At 41.5% G+C, this 24,919-nt stretch overlaps 1 protein-coding gene across 1 annotated transcript in view; it reads left to right on the top strand.

Moving 5' to 3' along the window:
- Positions 1-24,919, top strand: part of LOC136872592 (inactive dipeptidyl peptidase 10) — a 782,685-nt gene that overhangs the window by 700,258 nt on the left and 57,508 nt on the right. Inside the window, exons 8-9 of the mRNA XM_067146389.2 lie at positions 11,981-12,084; positions 19,136-19,265. Of these exons, the coding sequence (XP_067002490.1) occupies positions 11,981-12,084; positions 19,136-19,265 (234 nt within the window). The remainder of the gene's footprint in view (positions 1-11,980; positions 12,085-19,135; positions 19,266-24,919) is intronic.

Below are 24,919 nucleotides of genomic sequence, written 5' to 3'. Positions count from 1 at the left end.
ATTATTATTATTATTATTATTATTATTATTATTATTATTATTATAGTTTTGATCAGGTTTTGTCTAGTGTGCTACGACCAGACCCTCTCCGTCTTGTTAGGAGAAGACGGGAGTCTGCTACTGGATTACAATTTGTGTGATCGGACTCCACAAAGGCATATAACGAGCGCTGAAACAAAACGAATTTTTATGCCCGTTCCAATCAATAAAATGTGAATTGCACCCCGGCGATAAAACGTCATCGTGTTGGGAAGGACTGTTCCCCTCCCTGAGGGGTGGCACGTACCAGTACTAGATTAGAATAGAATACTCCCATCCCCTAATCCCAGTTCGCCAGGAAATGGGGAGAGAGTTATAATTTATTTCAATCCAAGTTATTTGATACATGCATAATTTGTTACAATTAATTTACCTATTACTACCTTACAATCACGCCTACTCGCTAATTACACCCGATCTCTACATTGTAGTTTCTAAGATTTTTATTTCTGACCTAGACGTTAACGTTCTTGTTTAGTCCAGAATGACGTGTATCTTACCCCTATTCTCGTTAGTGCAAGTATTTATTTATGCCACTAGTCTGAACAATGCTATCCTTAGCTTACAATAGACATTATAAGTGAAGGAATGAATGACCAAATGGGTGATTTAACTGATTGGTTTATACTGCATGACTGAATGCATTACAATTTATGAATGAATGAATGAATGAATGAATGAATGAATGAATTATATCATGAGTTGAAGGCTCTCCGCGTACATCTACGGATCTCAGCACATATGGTGAGAACATTCCATGTTAATGAATGCATGCCAATGAATGAATGATTTATGAATGAGAGAATGAATGAATGGTTAACGAATGACCTTTATTCATGCATGCATGTAAAGAGCTCTCTCTCTCCCAGTCACGGATAGCCACCAACTGAGTAGATGAATGATTGAATGAAGTGAATGCTCTCAACCTACATCCACAACACTCCGGCAGATAAGCTGAGAACATTCCATACGGGACAATGAATGAATGAATGAATGAATAAGTAATGGGATGATTGGATGAGTTGAATGCTCTCAACCTATATCCACGAAACTTCAGCCGATAAGGTGAAAAAATTCCATGTGCATGAATGCATGACTGAATGCGTGAATGCAGGAGTTAATGAATGAAATGCATTCATGCATGCATGAACAGAGGTCTCTCTTCCCGTCACGGATAACCACCAGCTGAGGAGAGAGCGTTTATTATTGGATGAGTAAGTCAATTGAATGAATGAATAAATTAATAGATAGATCAATGAATAAATGTTCTCAACGTACAGCTACAGAAATCCAGCAGCCGAGGAAGGAACATTTAATCGATTGTAACCCAAGCAATTTCACATGCAATTAGCACATATTTACCTTAATGAAAACAATAATGTTATCAACAGTACAATCATAATACTAAAAGTTAACTTTGTACTTGATTTCTTTGGTTCTCTTTTGCCACATTACTTTCAGTATCTCGAAAAATTTCGCTGTCCTACCCGGAGCGATCCATTCTTTGTTTAACAATTATACAAAAATATTCTCTCTTTCTAATTTTTGCTTGACAGTCACTACCCAGGTACTTGATCCGAATTGATTGTTTCCCTACATAGTCTCAACAAGTGTGCCTCCTACATTAATTCTCCACATAACACACACAAGTTTTCTTAATTTTTCTTAGATTTTTAATCTTATAGATACCCATTATCCACCACAATATACCTCTTATTTCGCTCTTCGTAAGTCGCTTCTCAATGTCTTTCACTCTAATAGTTACTTTCTTACTCAATTTCTTGTCTTCGTTCTGTATCTCTTTATCCCAAACGCCTCCCATTCATATTCTATCCAACATCCTTTTCACCATGGTGACCCAGTACTCATCGTGTAGATATTTGGTGTTTACCCGAAAAAATTCATTAAATCTCAGCCATAGACGCCCAGGAGAGTTTCGGTTTACTCGGTCTGCCACCTAGTGGGGGCCTAGAGTAAAACGGAACGTCGAAATTGACGAGCAGACAACCAGATGGCGTCAAATTGAAATGTCTGCACACGGTAGCTGAGGCCATACGATTATTATTATTATTATTATTATTATTATTATTATTATTATTATTATTATTATTATTATTATTATTATTATTATTATTATTATCGTGTAGATGTTTCATCTGATGTTGGTATGCCAAATTTCGTATTTCCCTCCCGTTTCCCCACGAACCTGCTACGCAGGCGTAGCAGGGGGAGAGGTGATACTCCCACGTGGCGCGTCCCAGGTGGCGGATAGGGGGGTCCTAACCGGCTTGCCGGTGGACTTGAGGGAAATAAAATACCTCTCGCGGACCAAACACACACCCCCTGTGGATGGGGGAGGCTGACGAATAATACACCCACGGTATCCCCTGCCTGTCGTGCGAGGCGACTAAAAGGGGCGACCAAGGGATGAATGAATTAGAACCATGCAACTACTTTTGATTCGTACCATCATGCGGGGAACACCATGGGTTGCATGTACTTGCGAGTAGTATCACTAATATGGTACGAAATATGTTTGTGATTCGTTGCAGTAAAAAGCCTGGCCTGGTGGATTCCAGTACCCGTGCGTTGTACCCATGTGGGCAACACCGCGGGTCTGGGCGTAGCCTGTGAGTTGTACCACTGTATGAGCGACACCGTGGGTCTGCGTTGCCTGTGATTAGTACTCACTATGTGCGGAACACCACGGGGCCCTTGGGACCGGCACCCGTGACTAGTACCCTAGGTGCGGAAACTCATCGGTTTGCGTTGGCTGTAAGTGGCGCCATTGTGTGCGAAACACCATAGGTCTGCGTTACCTGTACGAAGTACAATACTTGTGAGTAGTACCATATTTTGTGGAACACCGTGAGTCTTCGCTACTTCTGATTAATACCCCAACATGACACATACCATGGTTCTATTTTACTCGCGCCATGTACCATTCTGTGGGGCCTTAGACGTGGATTTTGCACCCCCTTTTGACACCAAGCATCATTGTGCTTTATAAGTGGTACCTTGGTCGGTAATACTGTTATTTTCGTTCTCTATTGAATCCGATCCACTGGTTTTTGTTTTTGTTTGTTTTGTGTTTTGTTGGGTTCCTGTCCATCCATTCATTCTTCATGACATTTTTTATTTTTATTTTGGTCAGTGGATGCCTTTGTAATTTTTGTTCTTTCATTTCGTACCATTAGGGGCCGATGACCTTCGCTGTTAGGCCCCTTAAAACAACAAGCATCATCATCATCCTCCCGTTTCCCTTCTTTAATGTTATATCTTCACATAGACTTCTAATTCCACTGGTAGCTGTACATTGTGGTAGCCCCATTATTATTTTGCAGAACTCACTATCTATTACCTCTAGTTCCGTATTACCTTCTTGGGCAATGCCTCATATTTCTGCTCCATACAATGCTTTGGCTTCTAAGTGAAAGCAGAATATTTTGCTGTAGTTTATATTCAGTATTTGGCATCTTTCTCTCCAGACATCTCGTGCTAGAACGCACCGGTACTACATGCAACGTCGCTCAAAAATAATGACGCATGTACATTTTTCTCAGAAACAAATGAACCCACAGCGTTTGTATCCACATGCAGTGAATTATACAGGGTGTATCAAACGTTTTGGGTCAAATTGAAACAGGTGATAGTGGGTCCACACAACCGATCATTGAGATAGGGAACCAATGGTCGGAAATGCATATTTATTGTGTTAATGACATACACAGCGTACACCACATAACAACAACGTAGCTCATAGTAATTGTTTAAAGTGACGATCGCCAGTCTCAATTAATGTATTGCAACGGCGCATGAAGTTCTGCCGCACTCAAGCAAAGATCGCAGGTTTCTGTCGTTGGTGTATGAAACCCCCGCAGAAACGGATGAAGACCTGCTTGCTAGGATCCAAGCTGTCAGACACCACTTCAGTATTCACAATCGATTAAATTAAGTTCTGTGTTTTCTTGGGAAGACCGACTCATTGGCTAAATGGTCAGCGTTGAGGCCTTCGGTTCAGAGCGTCGCGGGTTCGATTCGCGGCCGGGTCGTGGATTTTAATCGCGTCTGATTAATTCTTCTGTCCCGGGGACTGGGTCTTTGTCCCAACACTTTTCTCTTCAGATTCATACAACACACTACACTACCAACCACCAGAGAAACACACAATAGTGATTACATCCCTCCATATAGGGTTGGCGTCATGAAGGGCATCCGGCCTAAAATAGCGCCAAATCTACATGAGCGACACAGTTCGCACCCGCGACTGCATAGATGCGGAAAAAACTGTAGAAGAAGAAGAAGAAGAATTTTCTCGGCAATTTAAGTTTTGATATCAAAATGGTGTAGCTCGTGCCGGGTGACGCAAGTGTGCAGACACTGTATTTCCTGGAAGGGGTGAGTGAGCTAGCAGCATACTGCAGGTTTTGTAGTTAGGATACTAGTGCACTTATTTTATTATAAATTATCGTGCTTGCTGTGTTATTGCATAATCTTTGTGTAGTAGGGGGGAAATCTTTCTAGCTCTAGTCCGCCTCTGTGGTGTAGTGGTTACTGTGGTTAACCGCCAACCCCGGAAGCCCAGGTTGAACTCCCGGCTCTGCCACAAATCTTGAAAAGTGGTATATGGGCCAGAACGGGGTCTATTCAGCCTCGGGAGGTCAATTGAGTAGAGGTGGGTTCGATTTCCACCTCTGCCGTCCTCGAAGTGGTTTTCCGTGGTTTCCCACTTCTCCTCCAGGCAAATGCCGGGATGGTACCTGACTTAAGGCCACGGCCGCTTCCTTCCCTCTTTCTTGTCTATCCCTTCAAATCTTGTCAGGGGCCGATGACCTTCGATGTTAGGCCCCTTAAAACAACAAGCATCATCATCAGCATCACCAATCTTTCCATTCCCCCGCAAGGCCCCTATTCGGCATAGCAGGCGAGACCGGCTGGACGAGAAAAGGTAAACGGACTAAGAAATAAAGGAAGAAAGATAATGACACTAGATGTAAAACTACAGCCATAAGCCAGTATGAAATGTTCTGAGGGATTTGTAAGAGAATTATCACGAAAGTATTGAATTTGATGGGCCTAATTTTCCACGAACCTGCTGCGCAGGCGTAGCAGGGGGAGAGGTGATACTCCCACGTGGCGCGTCCCAGGTGGCGGATAGGGGGGTCCTAACCGGCTTGCCGGCGGACTTGAGGGAAATAAAATACCTCTCGCGGACCAAGCACACTACCCCCTGCGGGTGGGGAACGCACATGTAGAATACACCCGCGGTATCCCCTGCCTGTCGTAAGAGGCGACTACAAGGGGCGACCAAGGTATGATTGAATTAGAACCATGAAACTACTCTTGATTCGTACCATCATGCGGGGAACACCATGGGTTGCATGTACTTGCGAGTAGTATCACTAACTTGGTACGAAATAGGGTTGTGATTACTTGCAGTAAAAAGCCTGGCCTGGTGGATTCCAGTACCCGTGCGTTGTACCCATGTGGGCAACATCACGGGTCTGGGCGTAGCCTGTGAGTTGTACCACTATATGAGCAACACCGTGGGTCAGCGTTGCCTGTGATTAGTACTCACTATGTGAGGAACACCACGGGGCCCTTGGGACCGGCACCCGTGACTAGTACACCTAGGTGAGGAAACTCATCGATTTGCGTTGGCTGTAAGTGACGCCATTGTGTGCGAAACACCATAGGTCTGCGTTACCTGTACGAAGTGCAATACTTGTGAGTAGTACCATCATGTGTGGAACACCGTGAGTCTTCGCTACTTTTGATTAGTACCCCAAAATGACAAATACCATGGTTGTACTTTACTCGCGACATGTACCATTCTGTGGGGCCTTAGTCGTGGATTTTGCACCCCTATTGACATCAAGCATCATTGTGCTTTATAAGTGGTCCCTTGGTCAGTAATACTATTATTCACGATCTTTTTTGTGTCTGATCTACTGTGTTTGTTTGTTTGTTTGTTTGTTTGTTTGTTTGTTTGTTTGTTTGTTTTGTGTAGGGTTCATGTCCATCCATTCATTCTTCATGATATTTTTTATTTCATTTTGGTCAGTGGATGAATCTGAATTTTTTGTTATTTCATTTCGTACCATTAGGGGCCGATGACCTCCGATGTTAGGCCCCTTTAAACAACAAGCAAGAGCCTAGTTTTTGTATATTTGGGGATATGTAGGTTTTAAGCTTGCTGCTGTGAATTTCTTAATAGTAAGGGACTTGTGGCCTCCGGAGATTAGAAATTGCATATCACCACCTCTCTTACCTTCCGGCCAACATTCTGATGCTGAAAATGTTTTCCTCCAGTGGGACTCGAACCGGCTCACAAGACTAGAGAGACTTGACTCTCAGAGACTGAACAGGGGACAATTTTCCGTGTACTTTGTTAATCGGAAAGCATGTATGGGAATTCCACAAACTCTTGTATCAGCAAAGTACGAAAGCTGTGTATAGCCGGTCATACATTTTTTGCTGTTTAGGTGAAATATGGGTCTAAAATGATGAAATAATAATTAGTCTACTCCAAGAATCTTGTTTCTGCGGTGGTCATGGTGGTGATCGCTTCTTCTTCTTCTTCTTCTTCATCTTCGTCTTCTTCTTTGATGTGTGTTATTGGACTTTGCTTAACACGTTAACCAGTCTCTATACCACGTTTCTCTCTTCAACTGTTATTTATACTCTCTTATTTGACAGGTTGTATGATTTTATCGCTTATTACTTGAAGTGTGCATTGTTCCATATTATAGTAGTGAATTCTAATACATTATTTGATTGGAGTGTTGTATTCGTTCAACGAATGTTTGCAATTCATACGTCCCATTAAGGTTTCGCACTTGAATGTTATAAACTCAGGTCAATAGGAATCAAGGAAGCCCATTATTATTTCACCAATTACTGTATTTGTGCAGGGTTAGATATTAGGCAAGAGACACTTGTTGGGAATGATATATGCTACATCATTAACTGCTGTAAGAATGCGTTGTTTCTCGCGTTGAAAGAACAGGCGATTGATGTCGCCTATCGACTGTTGACAACTGATTTACGTCATATTTAAGGAAAAATGAACCTAGTCGAAGATCATCTCTCAAGAACAGAGGAATTTGCATCTATAGATTATGATGAAATCCAGCGTAGTCGAAGGATATAGATATAAGATATAATTCGCGTTCTCCACAGTAATTATAATAATTGTTATAGGAGTTAATGCGCAACTTTTCCATCGTTCTGCGTAACAAGTCATAAGATTATGACACAATGGACACTGCAGCCGATGTGAGTAGTCGTCAATTGATGGTTGCTGTCTTATCGTGACATCGTGCGTCCGTCTGCAATCAGAACACCTGGTCGACATCGTTCCGTTTCGTCAAAATGGTTACTAATTTATTGTTAATTATTAAAAACACTAAGATATGTTTGTCTTTCAGGTCAGGTTTGGTCATCAACAAACGTTTAAGTGATTATAAGGAAAGCGCCAAGAACAAGGATGATACCATAGTGAGGCGTACAAGAGGAAGTTCAACTGGGTTCTATTAATTCTATTAATTCTAACTAATTATTAATTAATTCTATTAATTCTAATCGGAAGGAAAAATAAATCCATAGCTTAACCGGCAAAAGAAAGGGAAAAATGAAGACTCCCGAGGCCTTGCAACAGGGTCAGTTGACCAAAGGACAGATCAAAGCGAGGACTCAGCTATGGGAATCGTGGTCATCGTGATAACGCGCGTTCGCTTTAGCGTGTGGCTTTTAGTGCCAAGTTCATGTGGTAGGGAGATATAGACACAATGCTTAACGCCTCCGTCGGACGGAAGCACCACCTCTCCCCATATGAAGACTATTGAATCCAGGCTTTTGGAACTCAATGTAGTGATTATAAATTGTATACTGCCACCTTTCCTACCTTGCCGGCTTTCCAGCAACGGGACTCGATCCGGCTAACTACGGTGTCTGACGCCTTAACCACTAGCCGTGTTCCTCACTGAATATCGCTTATCAGTGTGTCGAGAATGTGTGTTGGTATGGCAAAACGTTTTCTAGTCGAAGCTGAGTGCACTAGAGACATTACTGTTCATGGCAAAAAGAGCTAGCAGAAAGCGAGCAGTTCTTAAATAGACTTTCAAAGATCCTACCACTGGTGGTGTGATGAGGCTGAAATTGCCTGATATGAGGATGCCACCGAAGCTTGCAGAACTCTGTACGTGACGGTGGTGAGGCCTGCGTCGTCTGTGAATATCACATGACGTGAAGGAGCCAGTCATGCTTCCACCAAGCAGCTACACTACCAGGACGTCATCATTGAAAGCGAGCAAGAACACGTAAAACGTACGGTAACTAATTTCTAGCACTGCCACATAATTGGAAAATCTCGTTTTGTGGCGGGGGCTGGAGGGTGGGGAGTTAATTTCCTCACAAAAAGCAGCTGAAGTACAAATCATGCAACTTTATATAAATAAAGGAAAGTAAAAAAGAACTCATTAATATTTATGACAATAAAATAATATGTCAGACGGTTAATTTCAGCTACACAAAAACAAATTATAGCTTCGCTCAATTAATCACCCATTAATTCCCTCATTCCTGTATTCTCACTGTACCAGTCTTTAATTCACTCATTCCTGTATTCTCACTCTACCAGTCTGTAATTCACTCATTCCTGTATTCTCACTGTACCAGTCTTTAATTCACTCATTCCTGTGTTCCCACTGTACCAGTCTTTAATTCACTCATTCCTGTATCTCTCACTGTACCAGTCTTTAATTCACTCATTCCTGTGCTCACACTCCACCAGTCTTTAATTCACTCATTCCTGTATCTCTCACTGTACCAGTCTTTAATTCACTCATTCCTGTATTCTCACTGTACCAGTCTTTAATTCACTCATTCCTGTATTCTCACTCTACCAGTCTTTAATTCACTCATTCCTGTATCTCTCACTGTACCAGTCTTTAATTCACTCATTCCTGTATTCTCACTCTACCAGTCTTTAATTCACTCATTCCTGTATTCTCACTGTACCAGTCTTTAATTCACTCATTCCTGTATTCTCACTGTACCAGTCTTTAATTCACTCATTCCTGTATTCTCACTCTACCAGTCTTTAATTCACTCATTCCTGTATTCTCACTGTACCAGTCTGTAATTCACTCATTCCTGTATTCTCACTCTACCAGTCTTTAATTCACTCATTCCTGTGCTCACACTCCACCAGTCTTTAATTCACTCATTCCTGTATTCTCACTCTACCAGTCTTTAATTCACTCATTCCTGTATCTCTCACTGTACCAGTCTTTAATTCACTCATTCCTGTATTCTCACTCTACCAGTCTTTAATTCACTCATTCCTGTATTCTCACTCTACCAGTCTTTAATTCACTCATTCCTGTATTCTCACTGTACCAGTCTGTAATTCACTCATTCCTGTATTCTCACTCTACCAGTCTTTAATTCACTCATTCCTGTGCTCACACTCCACCAGTCTTTAATTCACTCATTCCTGTATTCTCACTCTACCAGTCTTTAATTCACTCATTCCTGTATCTCTCACTGTACCAGTCTTTAATTCACTCATTCCTGTATTCTCACTGTACCAGTCTTTAATTCACTCATTCCTGTATTCTCACTCTACCAGTCTTTAATTCACTCATTCCTGTATTCTCACTGTACCAGTCTGTAATTCACTCATTCCTGTATTCTCACTCTACCAGTCTTTAATTCACTCATTCCTGTGCTCACACTCCACCAGTCTTTAATTCACTCATTCCTGTATTCTCACTCTACCAGTCTTTAATTCACTCATTCCTGTATCTCTCACTGTACCAGTCTTTAATTCACTCATTCCTGTATTCTCACTCTACCAGTCTTTAATTCACTCATTCCTGTATTCTCACTGTACCAGTCTTTAATTCACTCATTCCTGTATTCTCACTCTACCAGTCTCTAATTCACTCATTCCTGTATTCTCACTCTACCAGTCTTTAATTCACTCATTCCTGTATTCTCACTGTACCAGTCTCTAATTCACTCATTCCTGTATTCTCACTGTACCAGTCTTTAATTCACTCATTCCTGTATTCTCACTCTACCAGTCTTTAATTCACTCATTCCTGTATTCTCACTGTACCAGTCTGTAATTCACTCATTCCTGTATTCTCACTGTACCAGTCTCTAATTCACTCATTCCTGTATTCTCACTGTACCAGTCTTTAATTCACTCATTCCTGTATTCTCACTCTACCAGTCTTTAATTCACTCATTCCTGTGCTCACACTCCACCAGTCTTTAATTCACTCATTCCTGTATTCTCACTCTACCAGTCTTTAATTCACTCATTCCTGTATCTCTCACTGTACCAGTCTTTAATTCACTCATTCCTGTATTCTCACTCTACCAGTCTTTAATTCACTCATTCCTGTATCTCTCACTGTACCAGTCTTTAATTCACTCATTCCTGTATTCTCACTGTACCAGTCTTTAATTCACTCATTCCTGTATTCTCACTCTACCAGTCTTTAATTCACTCATTCCTGTATTCTCACTGTACCAGTCTTTAATTCACTCATTCCTGTATTCTCACTCTACCAGTCTTTAATTCACTCATTCCTGTATTCTCACTGTACCAGTCTGTAATTCACTCATTCCTGTATTCTCACTGTACCAGTCTCTAATTCACTCATTCCTGTATTCTCACTGTACCAGTCTCTAATTCACTCATTCCTGTATTCTCACTCTACCAGTCTGTAATTCACTCATTCCTGTATCTCTCACTCTACCAGTCTTTAATTCACTCATTCCTGTGCTCACACTCCACCAGTCTTTAATTCACTCATTCCTGTATTCTCACTCTACCAGTCTTTAATTCACTCATCCCTGTATCTCTCACTGTACCAGTCTGTAATTCACTCATCCCTGTGTCTCTCACTCTACCAGTCTGTAATTCACTCATTCCTGTGTTCCCACTGTACCAGTCTTTAATTCACTCATTCCTGTATTCTCACTCTACCAGTCTTTAATTCACTCATTCCTGTATCTCTCACTGTACCAGTCTGTAATTCACTCATTCCTGTATCTCTCACTGTACCAGTCTGTAATTCACTCATCCCTGTGTCTCTCACTGTACCAGTCTGTAATTCACTCATTCCTGTGTTCTCACTGTACCAGTCTGTAATTCACTCATTCCTGTATCTCTCACTGTACCAGTCTGTAATTCACTCATCCCTGTGTCTCTCACTGTACCAGTCTGTAATTCACTCATTCCTGTGTTCTCACTCTACCAGTCTCTAATTCACTCATTCCAGTGCAAAGAGTGTAGGAGCAAGCACACAGCCTTGTGTCAATCCATGAGTGATTGGAAAAGAATCTGATACTGAGTTACCACGAAGAACCTGTCCAGACGTGCCATCATGAAGAGCTTGAACCAATTCTACATAACGTTCAGGACATCCAAAATGACTCAATAAATTTCCACATAGCATATCTTAGTACTAAATCAAAGGCTTTTTCCAGATCATAAAAAGCTAAATTCAGAGGCTTCTGCTGCGATCTGCATTGTACTTGGCGTTGTCTAACACAGTAGATCATATTTGTTGTGCATCTGGAGGTTCGGAAACCACATTGAGACTCAGGCAAAATTCTCTCTGAGATAACTTGGGGCCGGTTTAATAGAATTCTTGAAATAATTGACAAAAGCGATATACCACGGTAGTTCCCACATATACTACGATCCCCTTTCTTGAAGATAGAGATGATGGTAGCATTACTCGAGTCGTTAGGTGCTTCTCGAGTTTCCCAAATCAAGAGGATGAGTGTGAAAAGTCTAGTCTTCAAGGGTATACCTCCATTTTGTATCAATTCAATTGCATAAAATGTAATACGTCAAGGACGGATTGTAGAGATACTATTTTACTGGTGACAGTAAAGTGTTGTGTGTTTGTTGCAGCCAGGCACGACGAACCCCGAGGTGAAGCTGTGGATCATTGACGTGGCCAACACCAGCGACCCCGTCCGCTGGGAGGTGAAGCCGCCACCAGTACTGGAGGACCAGTAAGTACAGCGTTCGGACCTTACTATGTAGCAGGGTGTCACACCTATACGGTATTATTATTTGCCTATTGACCCTGTTGGATCACGCAGTGCTTTTATGATTCGCCTTTCTGGTCTTCCATATGACTTTCATTTCTTCTCTATGGATATTTGAAGGATGATACAACATACCTTAATCACTGTCGTTGCTCTGCAAGGTCAGATATTTCTACTTTCGTTGTCGTCCTGTAATTCATCTGCTTTACACAACTCTTTTATTTTTACGTAACTTACCCAGTTGTCTTACAAGCAACGGTTATTAAATTTCCCATATCATTAGCCTCTCGAAGACTAAACTGATGTCAGTAGGTAAGGAATTAAACGGAATTGAATGTCAGATTGGTGGTACAAAGCTAGAACAGGTCGATAATTTCAAGTATTTAGGTTGTGTGTTCTCCCAGGATGGTAATATAGTAAGTGAGATTGAATCAAGGTATAGTAAAGCTAATGCAGTGAGCTTGCTTTTGCGATCAGCAGTATTCTGTAAGAAGGAAGTCAGCTCCCAGACGAAACTATCTTTACATCAGTCTGTTCTCAGACCAACTTTGCGTTACGGGAGCAAAAGATGGGTGGACTCAGGATATCTTATTCATTAGAAGTAACAGATGATTGCTGGTACAAACAGGTGGAAACAATGGCAGGAGGGTACTCGGAATGAGGAGATAAAGGCGAATTTAGGAATGAACTCTATGGATGAAGCGGTACACATAAACCGGCTTCGGTGGTGGGGTCATGTGAGGCGAATGGAGGAGGATAGGTTACCTAGGAGAATAATGGACTCTGTTATGGAGGGTAAGAGAAGTAGAGGTAGACCAAGACGACGATGGTTAGACTCAGTTTCTAACGGTTTAAAGATAAGAGGTATAGAACTAAATGAGGCCACAACACTAGTTGCAAATCGAGGATTGTGGCGACGTTTAGTAAACTCACAGAGGCTTGCAGACTGAACGCTGAAAGGCATAACAGTCTATAATGATAATGTATGTGTGTATCATTTTTCCTGAATGATACGTTTTGATACCGGATGTAGTTTTTCACGTGGGCTCACACCATCTCAGTAGGGTTTAACTCGCAGTGATAAGGCGGGAGGTTGAAGTTAGCTGCTAATCATTCACCAATGTGGTCTTCCCAGCGAATACAACACAATGAATGCGGTGTTCTCCTTCATCGTTTCCCTTCCTGAAGATTGTATAACATGAACTGAACTCTATAAGTTTACCTTCGCTAGGCAGTTTTATTCACTTAAGGCAGCAATATCAATGTTCATTCGTCCAAGCCCATGGGTGATAAGCGCTGTTCTTCTGTTATTGTCTTTCAAATCAAGTAGGGTTCGAACATTCCATGCTCCTATAATCAAAGTATTGGTGACAGAACTGCAGTTGACATCACATCTGCTCTAACACCTGTTTTAAAACTGATCTCCATCTTAGACACAACACTGGAGCAGGTTGATCACTGTTCATATCTTGGCAGTATCTTGTCTAAAGGGTGTACAAGATGTTGATGAAAGATTTGTGACTGCTCATGCAGCATTCGGACAGTTAACGCACAGAGTCTTCATGAATAACGACCTAAAACTGCATACCAAACTCATTTCTGTCATTTCCACGCTAGTGAAACTTGGGTATTCCATCGCCGTGATTTCAAAAATCTTGAGCGCTTTCACCAACAAAAAATGAGATACATCTTGAATATCATGTGACCAACACTGCAGTTCTTGACAAAGCGCAGCTAAATAGCACTGGGGCAACAATCATCGCTCATCAATTGAGATGGTTAGACCGCGTTCACCGCCTGAGTGACACTAGGCTTCCCCGCCAAAGACCTTATGGAGGCCCTCTTAAGCGTTTTAAGGACCATCTGAAACAAGGCTTGAAGATAACTGGTATAAATATAGCCGGGCTGAGTGGCTCAGACGGTTGAGGCGCTGGCCTTCTGACCCCAACTTGGCAGGTTCGATCCTGGCTCAGTCCTGTGGTATTTGAAGGTGCTCAAATACGTCAGCCTCGTGTCGGTAGATTTACTGGCACGTAAAAGAACTCCTGCGGGACAAAATTCCGGTACCTCGGCGTCTTCGAAAACCGTAAGAGTAGTTAGTGGGACGTAAAGCAAATAACATTATTATTATTATTAGGTATAATATACAGACATGGGAAGAATGTGCTGTGGACCGTTCACTGTGGCGGAACACTACATCTACCGCTGTCAACTCGTTTGAAAGATAACGCCGCAGACATCAAGAGGCCAAGCGACAAGCAAGAAAACTCCGTCAATTACAACCCCGTCTTCCTGCATCCATTCGGTGTGATTTATATGAGGGTATGTTCTGTGCCAAGATTGATCTAGTCATCGCAAACACATCTGTAAACTGAGTTGAACTGCTCAATTTATGCAGGAAGAAGTTATACAAACTCGGATCGAGTTATAGCCGACGATGACTGCTTGGGAGATCCCTTTCAGCCAGCCAACCGTGAAACCTTCTTGGTGCCATGCGTCTTGAAATTCTATACATATCACGATATTCACATATTTCCACCGATAACATTCAGATTTACGGATATTTGGCTAACCCACTAAATTCAAGGACAGCGCTAATCGCAAAACGTACTCAGCTATAAACGACAGGCTGATAAGACTGATCTGCTAGCCAATCCTGAGACCTTCTACAGGCCTACATGCCCATGCAAATGCACCAGACCAAGAGGTTGAAGAACTGTACAATCAGATAGGAGAAGAACTCGATAGAATCCCAAGGAAGCAGCCAGTCTACGTCTTCGGGGATTTTAGTGCCAAAGTCGAGGTGTCGTTGGACGGTTTGCGCTAGGGGTGAGAAATGAAAGAGGAGTTTGCTACAGATCACAGCCTATTAATTACAAACACGATGTTTCAGCACCACCCAATTCGACTACCCACTGGAGCTGCCCCAACAAGAATTTCAAGAATCATATTGATCAAGAACTAGCAAGAAGGTGATGGATAACGTTAAAGAAAAACCAGGTGCTGACTGCGGTTCAGACCACAAGTTACTCAAAGCCACCTGCTCACTCAAGCTTTACTACACCAAAGGAGTGAGCGGAGATGACCAATATAAGTGACGAACGCCGTTGATCTGCTACACAATCTACAAAGAGAAGTCAGAAATTCTCTGATTAAGAAGCAGCACTGGATTACGAACTCCACGTTGACCTTATTTGGGGAGAGGAGAGATCTGAGGACAGAAGGTAAGGGGTATGAAGACGCTGAGGAGAGGCCGAGGAAGCTGAAATATCAAAGCTGCATGCATAAGGGACACGAATGCACAAATCAAAGTCCTTTGCCATAATTAGAAACATGCAGAGCATCACGAATCTCGTTAACTTTTTTGTAAAGAGAAATACCCAGCGAGGAAATTCAGAATTAAAAAGCAAATCGTGTGTGATCAAAATGGGGACAAGAAAACTGATCCTGAAAGCATCTTCGAGGCGTGTAAGTGCTACTGCGAAACCCAGTCCAAGGGAGACCTAGCAAGAATTGCAAGAATCATATTGATTAAGAACTAGCAAGAAGGTGATGAACCCTGGAAACCATAATGGACTATTGGAAAACGAAGAACCTTCAGTACTGAGATCGGAAGTTGAGAATGCAACCAGACCCCTGTGAAAAAACAAATCTCCTGGTGTGGATGGAATCACTGCTGAAATCCTAAAGGCCATGGGTACAGAAGGGGTAGTCTTTGCAAGAAAATTTGTGATACAGGAAAATGGCCAGATGATTGGAGTGAGTCGATATCCAACCTTATTTACAAGAAAGGAGCTCTGTAACAACTATAGGACAGTGCCACTGCCTGCCTTCTGCCACAAATAGCTGAAAAGCAGAGTGGGTTCACAAGGGAACTGCTCTTGAACGTTCGACAGATTGTGGAGAAATCACGACATACTTGTGCTTTGTTGACTACAGGAGGGCGTTTGACTTCAACAAGTGGGACCCTTTGTGGGACATACCTCAGAATATGGTAGTCTGATTAAGGCACTCTACACTAACAACAGAGCTAAAGTTCTCCAACATCTTCAAGATCGTGTCAGAAGTCAGGCAAGGATGCATTTTGTTGTATATGCTACACATCATGATGAAGGTGGTTTCAGAATGGGAAACAAAACACAGGTGACAGAGAGATGGAGATACTCATGGGTCGACTAATAAGAACGAGCAGAGAGATCAACGAGATAAAGATCAACAAGATCAAGACGAAAATGATGACAACAACCTGCCGCAAGTGAGTAGGGCAGCTAGGTTTGAGGTGGTGGGGAGATGCATCTACCTGGGAACTCCAGTCTCGAAGAACGGAGGCTGCGTGACGACTGCCAAACTGGACAAAATATGGAGGGAAAGGACCATCACCAAGAATACAGAACTCAAGCTAGTAAATAAATGCACTGATCGCCAAGTAAACTGACAGGAAATGTGGGTCTACCGCCGAGTTATGGACGCTTGAGAGGAGGAAGGAAATCATGTAGAAGATGATCGTAGTGCCACGAGGGACTCCTCAAGTGTGGGATTCCACAGGATGGGTCAATCGGATAAGGACACTTATTTGAAAGTCTTTAATCGAAGCTTCACGGCTGGCTAAAGGTCGATCAGCATGGCGAAAACTTACCAACTGCTAGTGAAATGTCAGCACACCCTGTCAAGAGAGGAAAGTCCTCTCATTTTACTGGAATGGAAGGAGAGTGTAAGTTGACTTCTGCTCATTTGGATTCTATGTCATTCGGATGTACGAATGTTAGATTTTCTATGCAATTATTTAGTAATTTAATAGCCAATGGTATCGAATTCTTGAGAGAAAAATACAGCTGGATTCAAGGCCAGAAATTCAAGGGAAGTTTTCCCTAGGAGCGTTAATTGTTTGGTAGACTCAGTGAACTCCTCTAGTCCTAAAGATGCACTGTGTAAGCACTTCGTAAGACATGCTGCTTTGAAAACATGTCATTTCTGAGAAGAAGAATACTAAAGAACTCTAAGAGTAAGAATAGAAAGTATTCTTGAGGTATCTGAATATTTATGAAACCGTACATTTAGATTTATTCTTACTTCAAATTTTAACGAGGACCCTCCAAAACACCATTTTGGTATCTTGAAATCTTTAGGTTGTGATGAATCTTCATATGCTACAGTCCATTTATGTAACAACAAAGCTCTCATCATCATCATCATCATCGGGTTCCAACTGTGAATAAAAAGGAGAAAGTCCGTTGACTTCTTATGTAAACCAAATGAGAAAGTTTAAATAACGAAGTTTCATAAAACAAACTTTATATGCTCATTCGATTTACCATTGGGCTAGTGCTGCAGAGCTCGGTGGGGAAAGCATTTGGAGTGTTCAACCAACAAGTATTACAAAGTGTGGCATTCCTTCAGGAAATAGTTCAGCTGCTTTGCTCACTGTTATCAAATACTACGGATCTAGCGTCGAAACGACATTTTTTCACGCAAAGGATATTTAGTGCTTTATGCAATTTGAAAATGTCATACTTAAATTTTCGAATGAAACAAGTATGCGGGCACACATTTTAAATTTCGTGGCAAAGCCGGGAATCTAGCCCGGGCCTCCGGGGGTGGCAGCTAATCACACTGGCCACTACACCACAGAGACGGACGACCTCGATACTTACGGTTCGCTAATGGGGAAAAGGAGGGGTGGTTGTATGTAGTATTTTCACGACGGCATTGTATTCGAAATAAACTTAAACTTGGCTCACAACGGGCGACTTGTTATAGTGTGATGTCAGTAGCTTAGATCTTTTCCTACAGAACAGATATGAACCAGGCTCCCATAGCTCAATGGTGACGCGAAATGCGACGTTGTGGATTCGGATCCCACTGGTGTCCGGTTCTCCTGTACTTCAATACGTACTATATGTACCGAGAGTTTATTTTGAGACAGGCGTTTTTTTGTAGAAATAATGGAAAGCCATGAAAATGATATAGAGTGCAAAAGCACGATAGGAAAAGAATGCTTACAAAATAGGGTTAGATAAATCCAATTTTGAGTGACAGTAACGCAGCGAAGAACTCTGTGGAGAGACCTGAAAGTGCAAGAAGCAACGGGAACCTGGGGCCAGCGTGCACAACCCATTGCATTGAAATAATGCTCTAAGTGTTCCAGAGAATTAATCATTCAGCTTGCGACGATGATGCGATAGTAACAAATCTCGTCTAAGATACCAAAATCCTTGTAAGAAATGCAATTCTAAATTTAGAAACTAAAAACCGAATTTCCGCCCGAATTCCGTTTTAAATGATCTCTATATAGATTCAAGAAGACCGAAGCCTTCCTTAAACGTTCTCTCCGTACACGCACTATATGCATATTCCCGTCATTTCTTCGTTGATATTGTACTCTGGTATGCGGGGCGAACGACTTGAGAGTAAATTGAAACCTCCAGTCACTTTTATGGTAAGTTGCACGCCAGTCTATGAATGCATCCAAAGAGTATTCTCCGCATTAAAATGGGCTCTCGTAAAAAGGTATTTTGGAAGTGGTTAGTGACACACTACCTACAGTTTTGCTATACCCTTATCATTCTTGAGATAAACCTACCTAAATGAAAAAAGCTGTCATTATTGGAAAGTGAGTGATGCCAAGAATTAAAAATAGTATGAATTAGTTATGTTGAAGGCCGGTAGAACCCTCCGCCATGAGCCTATGCGTCACTGAAGAGGGAGTGAGGTATTTTCCCGTTGCTTTCCGCACCGAGCCACAAGTTGCTACTGCAACCACCCTATGAGTGGCATTCCTCGGTCACTTTAATGTTGTGCAGGTACAGACAATTGCAAGTAAGATGATATTTTGTTACGCGGCATCCACACAACAATCCAGACAATAATAAAACAAGAACTCTATACACGTCGCCTCCATTCCCAAGGGATGTTGTTATGTATTTTTTAATTCAGGGAAGTTTCCCTGTTCAAAGAAGTGAAAATTAACATGTTAATTTTTGATGTCAGGATGGCCGAAAGCAATTGTTTCTTCCAGGGACTACTACCTGACGTCTGCCGGCTGGGTGGGAAAGGACAACCACGAGGTGTCGGCCGTGTGGATGAACCGAGCCCAGAACATCAGCATCATTAGCACATGCCACGCGCCCAACTGGACCTGCATTGAGGTGAGTTGACCTCATGTACTTTTCGCTCGAGTCTTTTAACTTGTTTTTTGAGTCCACAGTCTGACTCTCCCAGCAGAATTGTTCAGTATTTAACTTAAAAGTCATGAAATGCACTAAACCACTAATGATTGCTGTACTGCAATCAGTTATGCATGTCACTGTGCCATCCACTTGCCCAGACAGGCACACGCAACTCCACTGTCCGTCCCGAAAAATATGAAACGTTCCGTGGGCATCTTCGATTCACAATTCGATGCTCTTTCATCCTGTAACATATTTCTGCAGATATTTGGACATCTTCCGCTACATTTTGACAGTACAGCGTTTCTGTAAACACCCAGGCCCCTGGGCAGAAAAATTAACAAGACGCCATTAAAATTCCCGATCCAGCCTGGAATTCAACGCGAGACTTTGTGATCCGAAGGCCTCAGCGTTAACCATTCACCTAAATGTCTCAGAACTGAAATATCCCAATTTGCTTAACATTGATGATTTCAGTTTGTTTGGTGATTTCATCCGTTACAACGATCTAAAGCCTCGCGACCACCACATATGTTAGGTCATAGACCCACCCGGGTGGTAAGTACGGCACATGTAGGCTACAAATAGTCAATCAATCAATACTGATCTGCATTTAGGGCAGTCGCCCAGGTGGCAGATTCCCTATCTGTTGTTTTCCTGGCCTTTTCTTAAATGATCGCAAAGAAATTGGAAAATTATTGAACATTTCCCTTGGTAAGTTATTCCAATCCCTAACACCCCTTCCTATAAACGAATATTTGCCCCAATCTGTCCTCTTGAATTCCAACTTTATCTTCATATTGTGATCTTTCCTACTTTTAAAGACACCACTCAAATTTATTCGTCTACTGATGTCCTCCCACGCCATCTCTCCTCTGACACCTCGGAACATACCATTTAATCGAGCAGCTCGTCTCCTTTCTCCCAAATTTTCTCAGCCCAAACTTTGCAACATTTTTGTAACGCTACTCTTTTGTCGGAAATCACCCAGAGCAAATCGAGCTGCTTTTCTTTGGATTTTTTCCAGTTCTTGAATCAAGTAATCCTGGTGAGAGTCCCATACACTGGAACCATACTCTAGTTGGGGTCTTACTAGAGACGTATATGCCCTCTCCTTTACATCCTTTCTACAACCCCTAAATACCCTCATAACCATGTGCAGAGATCTGTACCCTTTATTAACAATCATATTTATGTGATTACCCCAATGAAGATCTTTTCTTATATTAACACCTAGGTACTCACAATGATGCCCAAAAGGAACTTCCACCCCATCAACGCAGTAATTAAAACTGAGAGGACTTTTCCTATTTGTGAAACTCACAACCTGACTTTTACCCCCGTTGATCATCATACCATCGTCCACCGTCCATCTCACAACACTATCGAGGTCACCCTGCAGCCGCTCACAATCTTGTAACTTATTTATTACTCTGTACAGAATAACATCATCTGCAAACAGCCTTATCTCTGATTCCACTTCTTTACACATATCATTGATATATATAAGAAAACATAAAGGTCCAATAATACTGCCTTGAGGAATTCCCCTCTCAATTATTACAGGGTCAGATAAAGCTTCGCCTACTCTAATTCTCTGAGTTCTATTTTCTAGAAATATAGCCACCCATTGTCACTCTTTTCTAGTCCAATTGCGCTCATGTTTGCCAGTAGTCTCCCATGATCTACCCCATCAAATGCCTTAGATAGGTCAATCGCAATACAGTCAATTTGGCCTCCTGCTTGCTGAAATCCTACAAGCTGAGCTTCAGTCGAATAACCTTTTCTAAACCCAAACTGCCTTCTGTCAAACCAGTTATTAATTTCACAAACATGTCTAATATAATCAGAAAGAATGCTTTCCCAAAGCTTACATACAATGCATGTCAAACTGACTGGCCTGTAATTTTCAGGTTTATGTCTGTCACCCTTTCCTTTATAAACAGGGGCTACTATAGCAACTCTCCCTTCATTTGGTATAGCTCCTTCAACCAAACAATAATCAAATAAGTACTTCAGATATGGTACTATATCCCCAGAAATCTTACCAATTCCAGCTGCTTTTCTAGTTTTCAACTTTTGTATCTTACTGTAAATGTCATTGTTATCATAGGTAAATTTTAATACTTCTTTAGTGTTACTAACATCCCCTATCTGGACATTATCCTTGTAAGCAACAATCTTTACATATTGCTGACTGAATACTTCTGCCTTTTGAAGATCCTCGCATACACACTCCCCTTGTTCATTAATTATTCCTGGAATGTCCTTCTTTGAACCTGTTTCTGCCTAAAAGTACCTATACATACTCTTCCATTTTTCACTAAAATTTGTATGACCACCAGTTAAGCTTGCCATCATGTTATCGTTAGCTGACTTCTTTGCTAGATTCAATTTCCTAGTAAGTTCCTTCAATTTCTCCTTACTTCCATAACCATTTCTAACTCTATTTCTTTCCAGTCTGCACCTCCTTCTTAGTCTCTTTACTACTCTGTTACAATATAGTGGATCCTTACCATTCCTTGCCGCCTTTGAAGGAACAAACCTATTTTCACATTCCTCCACAATTGCTTTAAACCCATCCCAGAGTCTGTTTACATTTTTATTTACCATTTTCCAGCGATCATAGTTACTTTTTAAAAACTCCCTCATGCCTGTTTTATCAGCCATATGGTACTGCCTAATAGTCCTAATTTTAATACCTTCCTTTCTTTCACATTTATTTTTAACTACGACAAAAACAGCTTCGTGATCACTAATACCATCTAGCATACCAATGTTTGTTTTACAAAAGAATATAAGGGTAACTTCATAGACGACAACCCAGTGAAATCGTCTTTTTAATCCACGATAATCCGAATTACGCTCAGAGACAAGGCAGATACTGTAGGTAAAGCTGTCGATATTCTTGGATGCAAATATTGGTAGAGGCTCATATTACACAAGAACAAGCGATGACGAAGGGAGGTCGGATAGGATAGATAAAAGTATGGAGCTTGACAGAAGTAAGTTTAAACAATACATGGACTCAGCTGAGTGCCCCGCGCTCGCCAACCTGTGCTCCCCAGTTAAGAACCCCTCGGGCCCCTATTAGTTGCCTCTTGCGACAGTCAGGGGATACGGTGTGTGTTGTTCTATGGCCCCGCCGAGAGGGTGTTAAGTGGGCGACTCAGACTGAGTAATAGGCCTCCAAGGTTTTACGAGTTGCTGTAAATCTCGTAAGAGTGGTATAATAGAATAAAGAACAGAGATAACACCTCGCCTGCATGTAATTACACTGAGAGCATTGCGTGTCAGTGCGTAATCCGCTGCAAGTAGGGCGCAATCTCTTCACTTGATCGGAGCTGTGAGCTCTTCCTCAAATAACGTGTGTGGTTTTTTGTTTAGAAATACGATTTAATATATTATTCAAAACAATTCAAATACGAAAATTATTTGTTTCCGATAATAACTTAATAAGTCTGAGTATTTTCTACTGTTTCATCCAGATTTCGGAGGGATAATTCACATATAATGCCATGCTGATGTGGGATTATATACACCGCAAATAACGATGCTAGTTACACAGTATTGTTTATTGTATCACGGAGACACGCAAGCTCGAAACGTAAACTTTAACAAACGCAAATGTTTTTCTTAAAATATCCAACGTCATAAACACTAATGGTAATGTATTTTTTCTTTCCTGAATTTGGCTTTCTTAATTCTGCTTTGTTGCCGTGAATGGGCTCCTCTGATAATGTTCTGGTCTCCGACACGCTCGTCTTGAGGAAGGAGATCCCAGACCATATGAGCAACTCTAATGACATCTGCGAGTGTTTTGGACGATCAAAAACAGCTGTTTACAACCTGTCCCATGCATGCGTAATGCACTTCATGTCCGGAAAACTAGCCGGCCACTTCATATGGTTCTTTCAAGAAGTCCCTCACTGATATCTGAATTCAGCACCATATTCATTCATAAAGCATCGTACAAACTGTCAAAGAATTTCATCGGTATATCGCTGGGCAGTTTACGTCCTTCGAATTGGTATCAACGGTGAACGAGGGCGACGCATAAACCTAGCCCAAATCAACACACCACCACCTCGTCAACACTTTCCACTGTGTCCTTTACGTCTCCACCCTCTTTTTCGTCGTGTCATGTCCGCGTTTCATCTGCAAACATGATATTACGCCATTTATCCAACTCCCTATTAAGATGTTGGATGGCCCACCTTCTTCTCTCAATACAATGACGTTTCTCTAGTAGAACACGTCGAATGGTTGAAATGGGCATACACGAACACCAGTTGTCCTCAAGAAGCCATATCGTAATTGTTGAGCTGTCCTCTGCGCTGTTATGCAGATATACCGATCTGTCAGTCACATCATTGATCTCACGGTACCCGACACTTCACATTGGGTAATCCCTACTGCTACTTCTCTATGTCCATCCCCAAATACAGCCATACATCTGGCACGGTCAAGCTAGAAAATACGCATAGCAGATGATGAAGCCCGTACTGCACTGTATACCAGTGTTTGGTTGCTCTAGGACTGCACATAATAAACAACACTTGAAAACTTTGAATCTTTGATGGTAACACGTAACGAATACGTTAAGAAATCTTACGCCTACGTCTTTACATGCAATGAAAATAATTTGGGGTGCTAACATAACAATAGGTATATAATTCAAAGAAAATCGCAACTTAAGCATGTTGTTGTAACCTATGGCTTTAATCGGAAGTAACTCCAATACAAAACTGATGTCTCTAAACAACAGTAATATACAAATAAAATTTAAAATGTACAGATGTATTAGAGAACAGAGTCTTGTTGCAACCTGTTCCTGGATGTCCAGTATAGGGCTGGTAAATTTCCTTGTTTTTGTTGGGTTGGGTTGAATCCTGTCCGCTGAAATAGGAGTTTTGAGTCCATCACTGATCCAGTAATTTTGCAGAACGTACACTTTTCTGTCGGATATATTTTGATTTTAGCTGCATGTGCAGCTAAGCAATCTTGTCCTTTTTCCAATCTGAACATCACCACTACTTCTTTCCTCGGCTTGCTTTTATTTTTGTCTAATAGGCCATTTTTTTAATTTCTTCATTGTAGTAAGTTGGGTCATTCCTTTCTTCCATTTTTCAAGGTTTTTGTGATTATCTTCTTGAATGAGTTAGCTCGTGAGGTTTGGTTCTCATGTATGTATTAGTGCCTTTATTTGCTAGTTTATCTGCCAGTTCGTTGCTTTCTTCTCCTACATGGGCGGGGAACCATTGTAAAGTGATGTTTCTCTTTAAAGTTTTTAATTTCGTTGGTAGATGTTCAATGTCATGAATTCTTGATGAATGGGGTTTGGTATTTCAGGATACTGCTTGTATGGCAGCTAGTGAATCTGTGAGTAGGACTGCTTTTTCAAATGAATTGACTCAGTAAATGTGATTTTGTAGGACATGATATATGGCTTCTATTTTTCTATCGAATTTGTCATGATATCTGCCTCCTGGAGCATATTTTGAGAATAATTGGCAGAAAATTCTAGCGCCTGCTCCTCTGTCATCTATTTGTGAGCCGTCTGTTAAGACTCTTAATCACTGATCTACAGTATATTTTTCGTTTAGCATACTAAGTGTTGAGCTTCTCAGCAT

This window comes from Anabrus simplex, chromosome 4 (genome assembly GCF_040414725.1).
Source record: "Anabrus simplex isolate iqAnaSimp1 chromosome 4, ASM4041472v1, whole genome shotgun sequence".
Taxonomy (NCBI): Eukaryota; Metazoa; Arthropoda; class Insecta; order Orthoptera; family Tettigoniidae; genus Anabrus; species Anabrus simplex.
Note: the sequence above shows the minus strand (reverse complement) of the source record. Positions and strands in the feature narration are given on the sequence as shown.